The 11,133-nt window shown below is 52.5% G+C and overlaps 2 protein-coding genes across 5 annotated transcripts; one reads left to right on the forward strand and one right to left on the reverse strand.

Annotated features, from left to right (window-relative positions):
- Positions 1-24: 24 nt before the first annotated feature.
- On the forward strand, positions 25-5,427 carry LOC117653177 (nucleolar protein dao-5-like). Its single transcript, XM_034398643.1, has 5 exons — positions 25-107; positions 144-349; positions 900-1,042; positions 1,114-1,321; positions 1,405-5,427. Exons 2-5 carry the CDS (start codon positions 171-173, stop codon positions 4,868-4,870), a joined length of 3,996 nt encoding a protein of 1,331 aa, XP_034254534.1. The 5' UTR covers positions 25-107; positions 144-170; the 3' UTR covers positions 4,871-5,427.
- Positions 5,428-5,548: 121 nt separating this feature from the next.
- Positions 5,549-11,039, reverse strand: LOC117653178 (protein cycle). 4 transcript variants are annotated; one of them, XM_034398648.1, is made up of 15 exons: positions 10,767-11,039; positions 10,107-10,349; positions 9,652-9,714; positions 9,085-9,322; positions 8,519-8,611; positions 8,308-8,425; positions 8,064-8,225; positions 7,706-7,976; positions 7,492-7,630; positions 7,295-7,413; positions 7,101-7,192; positions 6,650-6,834; positions 6,434-6,559; positions 6,095-6,335; positions 5,549-5,904 (listed from the first exon to the last, which is right to left on the reverse strand). In XM_034398648.1, exons 1-15 carry the CDS (start codon positions 10,988-10,990, stop codon positions 5,711-5,713), a joined length of 2,508 nt encoding a protein of 835 aa, XP_034254539.1. In that variant the 5' UTR covers positions 10,991-11,039; the 3' UTR covers positions 5,549-5,710. The 4 variants fall into 4 exon arrangements, with proteins under 4 accessions (XP_034254539.1, XP_034254535.1, XP_034254536.1 ...); XM_034398644.1 differs by having other exon boundaries at positions 5,549-5,925; XM_034398645.1 differs by having other exon boundaries at positions 5,711-5,922.
- Between the last annotated feature and the right edge of the window lie 94 nt (positions 11,040-11,133).

Below are 11,133 nucleotides of genomic sequence, written 5' to 3' on the forward strand. Positions count from 1 at the left end.
CCTTCCCCTACGACCTGATTGATTGTTTCAAAGAATCGAGAAGGCAGTGTGTTTGGCCTTGGCAGATTTGTTCAAAAAGTGTGGACGAATAATACCGCGAAGCGAAGGCCAAAAGTGTGGACGAATAATACCGCGAAGCGAAGGCCAAAGTGCCGATCCCGGAATCAAAAATGCGAGCAGTGATTCCATGGGCGGAGGGTGAACTGCAAACGTTGGCGGCTGATCCTCATTCAAGAGTATTTTCAGACCTGAGGAAAATAACAGTCGTGCTGCAGCCATTTCATCTTCAAGATTTGAAGACCGCCGTTCGGGATCTGTTGAATGCGAGCGTGAATTGTTACGACAAGTCGTAAGTGTCTCTTGAAGTTACCCTTTAACATGCCACCAATCGTAGCCTTGGCGTTGGCCAATTATTTACTATAATTTATATTTCTGCTGGGTTTTCTGTGTTCGTAATACTTGATGTGGCAACCAATGTAAGAGGTTAGGTTTCCCATTGTGCACCACGTTTCTTCATGTTTATACCACTCTTCCAGCATATCAAAACTTGAATGCCACCCTGCTGCTTGCCCATTTTCGGATACATATATATTATGTATTTGAGCAAAGCGTATGCCATTTGTCTTTGAGAGGAGAATTATGGCTTTAAAGGGTTTGTCAAGGAGACGTCATATACGAATACTCTCGAGGCTCCTTTCGTTATTTTTTTCATGATAGCTGCAAGCTATCAAGCTAATGTCAGCTGTTTAGGTGTCAGATACTAAAATTTCGCCAAAAACTATTTTTATGTATCACCCTTATGTTGTATGTTGACCAGATCACTGTTCTCAAGGAAGAGGAGCCGCTCATTTTGTTTGAGTAGTATCAAAAACTGTACTGTCTTTTACTTTTGTTAACAGGTTGGATGGCATCTTTTTGGGCTATGACAAGTTGAAAGTTCTTAGCAAATCAGCCTCCGTTTCTGCTGAAAGCAGTGGGGTTGCCATTGAAATTCAAGCAAACTTCTATTCTTTTCGTCCTGAAATTGGCTGTGTTTTGAAAGGTGCGTGTGGCAGTTCTTGAAGTTGCAGTACTTTTGTTACATGTTTATTGAAGTTTCACATTCTTTTGCAGGCATAGTTAACAAAATCAGCAATGACCATGTTGGTATTTTAGTTTACCAGCGGTTCAACATTTCATGCCCCCGACCAGGATCAGATGCTAAATCAGCAAAGTGGATTGGTAACAAAGTTGTAATGCACCAAGAAGTCATCTTTAAACTGAAAGAGAAGAATTTCAGCGGTAAACTTCCTTTCTTTAAAGGAAAAATAATGGATATCGGGTAAGTTTTGAGTTGTTGGCTTTTCCACTGATTCATCTGCTTATGTGTTAAGCATTAATGTAAAGTGTGGGTTTACTTTTCAGGAATGTTGTCACTGGATTGAATGAGCAAGACAAAAAACCTAAGAAGAAGTCGAAGGAAATTGTACCTGATGAATCTAATTCAACTGAAACTTCTAGTCAAGTTACTAAGAAGAGCCGCAAGCACAAGCTGGATCAGTCAAATGAAAATATAGAAGTAAAAGCTAAAAAATCCAAAAAGGAGGTCGAGACTTTGAAAAGACCGGTAGAGAAGGATGCTGATGTTTCTGTTGCTGCATCAGAGTTATCTTCATCTAAAAAGAAAAAGAAGAAGGTTAGCATAGGCTCAGTAGATGAAACAGATTTCATTCCAAGATTTTCATTAGATGTCAGCCAATTGCCTGAGGATTTGCCTCCCCCAAATGCAGATTCTACTCATTTTGATTTAACTAAGAACCTTTCTGTAAGCTTGAAACAGGACAAAAAGAAGAAAAAAGCTAAAAGTTCTGATTTAACAGCAATCGGAGAGGAATCAGCCGATGGATCTAAAGTTAATTCTAAACTTACTGATAAGAGTCAACAACCAAGTGAAGAAAAGCCCAAGAAGAAATCGAAGACCAGCATTCAAGAACCTAGTCCTTCTGCTAGTGAAGATGCTCATTCAGTTAAGACACCCAAGAAAAAGAACTTAAAAGAGACAGTTGAATTGAATTTACTGCCCTCTAGTTCTAAGAAAATTTCCAAGCAAGCAGAGGCTACTGCTAAAATTGTTGAGTCCCCTTCTGTGAAAGATAAAAAATCCAAAACAGCAAAAAGTGTTAACGATTCTCAGCTGAGTGCTGTACCTCAAAATGATACCCACCATAGCAAAGGAAGCATTAGTATTGAAGTAAAGAACCCACTTTCACCATTGAAAGACAAGAAAAAGTCTAAAGAGGATAAAACTTCACCAACCAAGGAAAAGAAGTCAAAAAGAGAGAAGTCTCCTAGTAAAGAAAAGATGAAGGAAATTTCAAGTTGTAGCCTGACATCAGAAGACCTTTTTCCTCCTGGGCAGAGGTCATTTAGAGCATCACCCAAGAAACAATTTTCTCCCCGTAAAGATAGCATAGCTCATTCTCCGGAACTTGAATACTTTTCTGTGAGTAGGAGTATGATGGACTCTGAGCTAGGTACTAGAAGTAGTGGGGGACAGGTTCGTTTGATGTTTGGAAGTCTGGAAGGCAAGATTCCTGGTCCTCCTGAAAGCCCCATCAAGTCCTCAGCTGCCAAGAAGGTGGATAGTGACAGTGATTCAGACCCCCCACCACCCAAAAAGTTGGCCAGCCCCATCAAGTCCTCAGCTCCCAAGAAGGTAGAAAGTGACAGTGATTCAGACCCCCCACCACCCAAAAAGTTGACCAGCCCCATCAAGTCCTCAGCTGCCAAGAAGGTGGATAGTGACAGTGATTCAGATTCTACACCTCCCAAAAAGTTGGTTATTTCATCAAAATCTAAAGACTCCAGTGATTCGTCTGATGCAGAAAATGGGCTGGCTGCTGTTCGAGCGAAGATGGCGCCACGGAAACTGTCTGAAGATGATTCTGATAACAGTGATTTTGAGACTGCGGTCCAAAACAGACTTCTTCTGTCTATGGGTGTTATGCAATCCCCTTTCAAAACTGCCACACCAATTGTGAATCATGGCTCTTCTGAATCAGAAAGTGATGGGAGTTCAGATGAAGACAGGTTGCCTCGCAAGGTCGCAAATATGAATAGTGCTAAAACTGAGCATGTTCCTAAAGGTACACAGAATCAAACCAAAGGACAAGAAAGTGATAGTGATGATGATTTGGATGCAATAAGAGCTGCCATGCTGAAAGTAGCAGAAAACAAACAGACTAAGAACAAACCCAGTAAAAGCAAGCCATCCAAGTTGGCTCCTAATGCTGCCTGTTCTAAAATGTCCAGTCCTGAGAAAAAATCAATATTGAAGAAAAGTGAGAATGTTTCTCAGAAGAATTCCAAACCAAATGATGAAAGTGACAGTGACATAGATGTTATCAAATCTGCTATGGTGAAGGTTAAGGAGATGGCATCAAGTGAGTCCTCTCTTCCCAAAGCCACACGGGGGAAGAAGTTAAAATCTGAGAATCAGGATGTGCCAGCCAAAAAGTCCAAGGCTGCTTCTGCAGAGAAATCCAAGTTGAAGCTTGATAATAAGATTTCAACAAATGTTTCCCAGGAATCTTCCAAAGATCTGAAGAACAAACCTGACACTGATGATTCAGACAACGATGAGGTACTGAAGACTGCCATGCAAACCTTGGCTCCAGTTAGCAAAAAGGAGAAATCGAAGGCAACCCCTGTCAAGAAATCTCAACTGAAGTCTAGTGAAAGTATTTTAACAAGTGTTTTCAAAGTGAACACACCTGACTCAGATGATTCTGATGATGGCGAAAATGAAATAATGAAGGCTGCTGTCCAGGCAGCGCTTAAAACCAAACTTGATCAAAAGTCCAAACGTGAAAATGCGAATGCTTTAATTAAGAAGACTAAGGCAGCTCCTGCTGAAAAAACTAAGCCGAAGCATAGTACTAAGACTGATTTGAAGAACATACCTGACAAAGATGATTCAGATGATAAAGTTAAAAATCAGGCATTGAAGGCAGCTATACAAAGCTTGTCTCCAGATCGCAAAAAGGAGAAATTAAAGGTATCCCCTGTCAAGAAATCTCAACTGAAGTCGTGTGAAAGCATTTCAACAAGTGTTTCCAAAGTGACTTCTAAGGGTCCGAAGATCACACCCGACTCAGATGATTCTGATGACGGCGAAAATGAAATAATGAAGGCTGCCATCCAGGCAGCACTTAAAGCCAAACTCGAGCAAAAGTCCAAACGTGAAAATGCAAATGCTTTAATTAAGAAGACTAAGGCAGCTCCTGCTGAGAAAACTAAACTGAAGCATAGTTCTAAGACTGACTCTAAGAACATACCTGACAATGATGATTCAGATGATGATGCTGAAAATCAGGTGTTGAAGGCTGCCATGCAAAATTTGACTTCAGTTAAGAAGGGGAAAGATAAGACTGCGAAAGGAAAGAAGATACTTAACAAGAGTGAACCTGAGCCTTCTGAAAAATCAAGTTTGCCTCGTGTTTCAAATATTAGTGGCATATCCGATGATTCTGACTCTGGCCCAGATGATGTTAACACTACACGCAGTATTGAGGAAATGAGGCAGAGACAATCTGCAGCCAAAGCAGTGAAACCAGCCAAGAACCGGAAGAATTCTGACGGTGAAAAGTCATTGATGGTCAACAGTTCAAAATCTAGTTCAAAGAAGAACAAACCAAATGATAAGTCAGCTTTGGCTGACATGCAAAGTGATTCTAAAAAAGGCAAAACTTCTAAAGGAAATACTAGTAAAAGGATACCTAATAGTGAAAAGAATCAGAAACCTAGGGGTAAGAAAAAAGCAGGATCAGATGATGAAATATCCAATGTGATGCAAAGATTATTGAAAAAAGCTCAATTGGGCAAGTTGTAGACGACTTACCCCTCCAGCTTGAATTCCCTTCCGCCCCCTCCCCAAATCACTATTTTACTGAATTTTTGAGTACAAATATTTCAAGTGAGTAGAGAATTTTATTTTTGACGCGTATGTTGAATATCATTGGTGTGTTTTTCATTGCAAATCCAGTAATTGTTATTTTTGTGCATAAGGTTACATCTTCTGTTAAAGTGTCATATTGTTGTGTTACATTTGGAGACAACTATGCATCTCCAATTTTTTTTTTAAATATATTTTTGTAATGAAGTGCAATATACTGTGTCATTTATGTTATGTATTATATGTTTTGTTTGTTTTGCCTTCTTGCATTGTGACAAATTGCACAGATAGATTCATCAATTTTATTGCTAAGTTCATGGTATTGTTGACTGACTAATTAGGTTTTATGTTCTATGGTTTGGGAGATCTCAGATTGCTACGAAATGAATTCCTGCTGTTTCATGGCACACACGCAAATTGTATTTTTCGTGATTGTTCTTTATGAAAATGTTCAAATGTAAAGGAAGTAAAGAGCAGCGTGCACTTTAATTATATTCTTTCTTTGATTTTTTTCTGCTTTCCTACAAAAAACAGCCGCCCTCAAACATTTTAGAATCTTTCCCACTAGCATGAGAGGTTGTAGGGCAACAGGGTATTAGAAGACAACTCAGGGACTTAAACCCATTGAAAGAATGTACATATTTTAATTAAATGAGCAAAGCAATGAAAAAAAAAACAGACTTTGAACCACATTACTTCGTGTTCCTAGGAATGGAATGCAGTTTATTGGAACTGGCTGCACTTGGCAAGTCTTGGGTCGAGTCGACGCGCTGGACCTCATGGGAGGGGCCAGGGTAGACCGGAGAAGTCGACTGGTCCGCCCAGCCCCGCGTCGGCCTCCAGGAGGCTCATGATGACGGCCATGGCCGCCTCGTCGTTGCCGTCGTTGGACGCGCCCTGGCCCGGGGACTCTGGCATGACGGGGCCCATCATCTCCAGCATGTCGTCCTCGTTGGCGAGGCCGGACAAGCCTAAAACACACACACAGCCTTCTACCGAGCGTCACGGGCTGCTGCTGGACTTGGGGTGGTTGGGGCCCGGTTGGGGCTAGGCCCGACTCGAGCCCTCGTTTCTTTCCGGGTATCTGACGGGCTTTAAAACCAAGGTTGGTCACGGCCAAGGCCATGAAAGGTGGGGTGGTTGTGTTCGATTGCTACGTACCTGGGTCGGGCGTGGCGAGGCTGGACAGCGTCACGTTGTTCCTGATGGAGGAGTAGGCCGACGGGTCCACGGTGCTCGCCGAGTGCGCGATGTTGACACCGTGCTGCCGCACGTCGTGCCGCACGTCGTGCCGCATGGCCGTCTCCGTGGTCGCGTCCTGGCCGCTGGTGCTGCCGTTGCTGCCGGCCGGGAGGGAGGGGCTGACCTGGCTGGCGGGGCTGGCCGGCAGGGGCAGCGGGGACTGCAACGCAGTGCAACCGACACGGTGTAAGTGAGGCCAGTGACGTCAGGCACCCCACGACCCCTCGCGGGTCAACTGCAAAGCCCTGCAAAGCCCACCTGTAGCGTCTTGATGTCCTTGGCTTCGTGCTGGGGGCTGGCGAGAGGGTCCTGCCCTGAGCCGGGCCCCGGGCCGGAGCCAGGCGGCCGCCCGGTGTCGGACGCCATGCTCGGGGACTGCTTGCTCTGCAACAGCGGGCGGCGGGGCGGGGCGTGCATGAGAGCGACGTGAGACGCGAGCACCGTGGTGCCGTCCTTGGCCTTGCCGAGCCTTACCTCCGCGGGGCTGCACTCCTGGTGCGCGGGCGACGGCGTGCTGTTGGACGACGAGTCCCCGTTGCCGCGGAGTCGCTGCGAGTCGAGCGCGTCGTCCGCGATCTTGCGCCCGATCTTGCTGGCCTCCACGTGCGACGAGATGATCCTCTGGATGTCTCGCTGCAGGTTCACGTCCCTGACGCCGGCTGTGGGGGCACGAACCAGGCGAAGCTCTGAGTGTGTTTCGTCGTTCTGTCCCTCTCTCGCCGATAGGAAACGCCCCATGAGTGCGAGAGAGACAGAGGAACGGCAGCATAAGCAACACCCTGCACGTTAGGCAACCCGATCGTCTCGAGGGCGAAGCGGGCTTGCCTACCCTGCGCAAAGCAGGCGCTCAACGCGACTTAAGTGACGCACGCGGCAGTGACAGTGACGCACGGCGGAGCAATGTACCACACACACACACACTTACGCTGCGAGAATAAATCGTAGCCCGCCTGGAAGCGCGACGTGCCGCTGAGTTTGTGCCTGGACGCCGTCATGTCCATGTGCCTGCCGTCCGTCCTGCGGTCACGTCGAAGAGAGCGTCATTAGTGCCTCGGCTCGTCTCGATTTGCCACACGGCAAAAGAAAAACCAAAAAGAGAAACAGTGCGGGTGTACTCACATGATCACAGAATTTTTTGCTATTAAATACTCTACATCTTTGGTCCACGGGTTTTTAAACGCCTTCCACTCACTTTGTATGCTAATGTAGGATCCTTCCTTACTTCTAAACCAGTACACCTGCGCGCAGGGAAACATCCATGAGACAACCGGCCAAAAGTGAAGATCTGAGTGGACATTTGGGACGGCGGGCGGTACCTTGGTGGTGACCACGTCGGTGGCGTTGAGCGCCGCCTTGTGGGACTCGGCCAGGTGCGGCACGTCCTCGGGGTGGTAGTACTCGTACATGGAGGTGCCCAGCAGCTCCTGCGGCAGGAAGCCCAGCGCCAGCGTGGCCCTGCAAGCAAGCAGCACGCCGTTGAGCGGTAGGGCGGCAGGGTCGGCAGGACGACGTCAAGCGCAGCCTACTCACCGCTGGTCCACGAAGAGGAACTTGCCGTCCATGGCGTGGCGCGAGGTGAACTGCAGCGGCCGGGTGTTGGGCGGCCTGCGCCCGGGCCGCGGCCTCGGGGGCGGCGAGAGGATGGGCTGCAGGCGGCCCACCGCCACGAGGCACGACAGGCACGCGCCGCCCGCCCCCGCGCCGCCCTCGCCCTCCACCAGCTCGGACTCCTCCAGGCCCATCTTCTCCGGGGCCCACGACTTGAGGTAGCCGGTGCACTGGATCACGCTGTACTTGCGCTCTGGGAAAGAAAAGGCGGCACGTCAGGGGTGAGGGCGCTTGGGTGCTTCTGAAAGGAACTGGCGCCGAGAAGGCAGTGTCCGCCGACCTGCGCTGTGAGGCTTCTTCCTCCGGGAGCACGACGTGGTGTCGGCCTCCTCCTTGACGTGCGTGGGCAGCTTGCGCTTCATGCGGCAGAAGAAGGAGCGGCGCGCGCCGGGGCACAGCCGCGACCCCACGGCGGGCATGTCCGTGCGCACCGGCAGCATCGCTGCGAGGCAAGGCCAGGCCGGCCAGCGGTCAGTCGGAGGGAGACAGACAAACAACCTCAGCTCCACGCCACTGTCACTTACTTTTGGCGTCGATGAGTCTCTCCCTGGGACTGAGGTCCGAGGCCGACAGCTGCTCCTTCACCTTGGCCACATCCTTGGGGTGCAGGATGTCGAACCAGCTCTGGCCGAGGAGGTCGCCCTGTAACCGGCCAGACAGTGAGGGCTAGCTGCGCGTGCGGGCCGGAGCGCGGAGCACCGCATGGGGTCCGAGAGCCTGCACGGCTGCACCCACCTGTGAGAAGTTGAGCACCTGCGAGACGGACTCGGAGACGAAGAGGATCCTGCCGCGGTCACATCCCACTACAAAGAGAAAGCCTTCAGCTGTCTGGAACAGAGCGCACAGCGTGGTCATAGGGCCCCATTCCCTGCCGGCATGCCCAGGGTTGCCCAGGGTTGCCCAGGGTTGCCCAGGGTTGCCCAGGGTTGCCCAGGGTTGCCGGGCCAGGTTGTGGCTACTGCATGTGGCCATTCCGAGCCGACGCGACGGCAGCGCTTATTTTGGTATACTCAGCAAAGGATACATAAAGCGAACCCCGTCCCGAGAATAACCCTGTTGAGCAGCACCCGGGACGGGGGGAGAGGGGAAGGGGTGGAGTGGATATCCACCACCCCTTTGTCTCTGCTTGTTATGTTCATCTGCGAGTCCGCGAGGCCAAGTAGGGCGAAATAATAGAGTTTCTGGGAACTGAAGCACGCGAAGCACGCCCTGCCCCTGAGCCCCCGTTCCCTCCCCAGCACAACGACATGGCTTCGTCCGCTTTAAGTTTTTGACTTTGGTTTGCTTTTGGGGTGGCGTACCTGCAGGATGAGGTGCTTGAGCTCCTGGTCCGACAGGAAGGCGGGCTTGTAGTGGCCCTCCGTGTACGAGTGCACGGCGCCGCGGATGGTCTTGAGGTGCTGCACGGCCATGCGCAGCACGGTCAGCTTGTCCAGCTTGCGCGACATGGCGTGGCACATGGGCACCATGGCGGACAGCTCGGTGATGTACGTGTTCATCTTGTCTCGCCGCCGCTTCTCGATCTCGCTGTGGTTCTGCCTGCAAGTCAGACGCACCCGTCAAGTTGCAGTGTCGCTCGCTTCCGCAGTGCCGGCCTTGGGCAGGGCAGGGCCTTGGGCAGGGGGTTGATCGGGGCGGCCGGGAGGGAGGCCGCGGTGCGGCCGTGGGGTGGGGCGGGGAAGGGGTTGATTTAAGAGCCGGGCGACCACGCCGAGGCCGACAGGCCGACACCAGGAAGGCGGCGTCGGGTCGGCGTGGCAGGGCGAGGCCTTGGGGTGTAGGGCTTCCCTGCCCGGCCTGCCAGCCTGCCAGTGACGTCACCAGGTGAGCGGGCTAGCACTGCCAGCCGCAGAGCCGCGCATACTCACTTCTTGTCGTCCGTCCGACACGACTTGCCGTCCTCCGTGTCGTCATCGAAGTCGCTGCCGTCGCTGTCAACAAGAACGCCACAATTACAGCACTCTGCCTGCCTAGCCGGCCCGGCGGCCTGGCCGTGTCATCCCTTTGTGTCGTAACGCAGCAGCGCGGGCAGAGAGAGGGAGCACAGACAAATAGGGGCCGCGGACAGCCGCGGACAGCGGGAACAGTGAGGGAAAGAGAGAGAGAATGGGGGAAGAATGGCGGCGCGGCAGGGCGCGGCAGGGCGGCAGGGCGGCCGGAGCGGCCGAGCCCCTGCAGCGTAGGCAACGCGTCTGCCAGCAGCACTCGGCTGTGCGCGCGCGGCCTACCCTGCAAGGCGCCATGCCCCAGCGCACGCCGCCCGCCAGCGCCTGTAGTCCTCTCTCTCTCCAGCTGGTGCCGCCAGAACGGCCAGGATACTCACTGGTACGACCCCTTGCGCTTCTTGGACAGGTTCCGCGTCGAGTCCACCTGGGGCGGCAGCTCCATGGCGTGGTCCATGACGTGGTCCATGCCCGCCTGGTGCGGCCCGCACTGACCCAGGGCGCCCAGGCTGGGCCCGGGGCCCGGACCGAGGCCGTCCAGGTCGTCGTCGAGGCCGCTGCCGCAGCCGCCGCCAGTCCGGGGGCCCCCCAGGTACATGGAGGTGTGGGCGGAGCACGAACTTCTGGAACATAACACAACATATGCAGCGTGGCGTCTGCGGCGCGGGGAGGGGGAGGGGAGGGAGGAGGGCTGGTAGCGCGTAGCGCCTCGGAACCGTTTTGTCCCTGCTGCTTGAATATGGAGAGCGAGGCGAGGGCCGGCCGACGAGACACGCCGCGACGTTGTCGGGTTCCTTGCGTTTAAATCTCTGGCAGCATCGGGCCGGGGGCGGCGGGGAAGGCAGCCTACGCCGCCTCGCTGCAGCCCGCCGCTGCCCGCTGCACTCTGCATGCACGGGCCACGCGGCAGGTATGGGGGCGCTGAGGGTCACAGCGGGCTGGCCGATAAGCCAAGCCGACGTGGAGGCCCCGAGGACGGGTGCCCTGCGACATTGCTCGGCGTTCGGCGCACAAGCGGACCCAGTCCCAGGTCCACTTACTCGTTGGCCACGCTGGAGGTGGCCTCCACGTTGGTGGCGGTGGTGGTGAGCTCGTAGTACACATTGTGCTGCGGCTGGAGCTGCTGCAACTGCTGCAGCTGCTGGAGGTGCGCCGGCTTGAGCTGCTCCAGCGGCAGGTACTCGTCGCGGTCGTCCTCCAGCTCCAGCAGCTCCGAGTAGCCGCCGTCGTCCTGGGAGTGGCCGGCGTCGCCGACGTGCGACATGTGCCCTCCGTGGCCGCCCTGCGAGGGCGCCGTGTTGCCGAAGTTGCGCGCCACCATGACGGACACGGTCTAGCAGCGCGCGCCCCGCGCACGGCCCACGCACACGCCTAACGCACGGCGCGGTCCTCGGAGGCCGCTAGCGC

The sequence above is a fragment of the Thrips palmi genome, unplaced genomic scaffold (genome assembly GCF_012932325.1).
Source record: "Thrips palmi isolate BJ-2018 unplaced genomic scaffold, TpBJ-2018v1 HiC_scaffold_8, whole genome shotgun sequence".
In the NCBI taxonomy this organism is placed as follows: domain Eukaryota; kingdom Metazoa; phylum Arthropoda; class Insecta; order Thysanoptera; family Thripidae; genus Thrips; species Thrips palmi.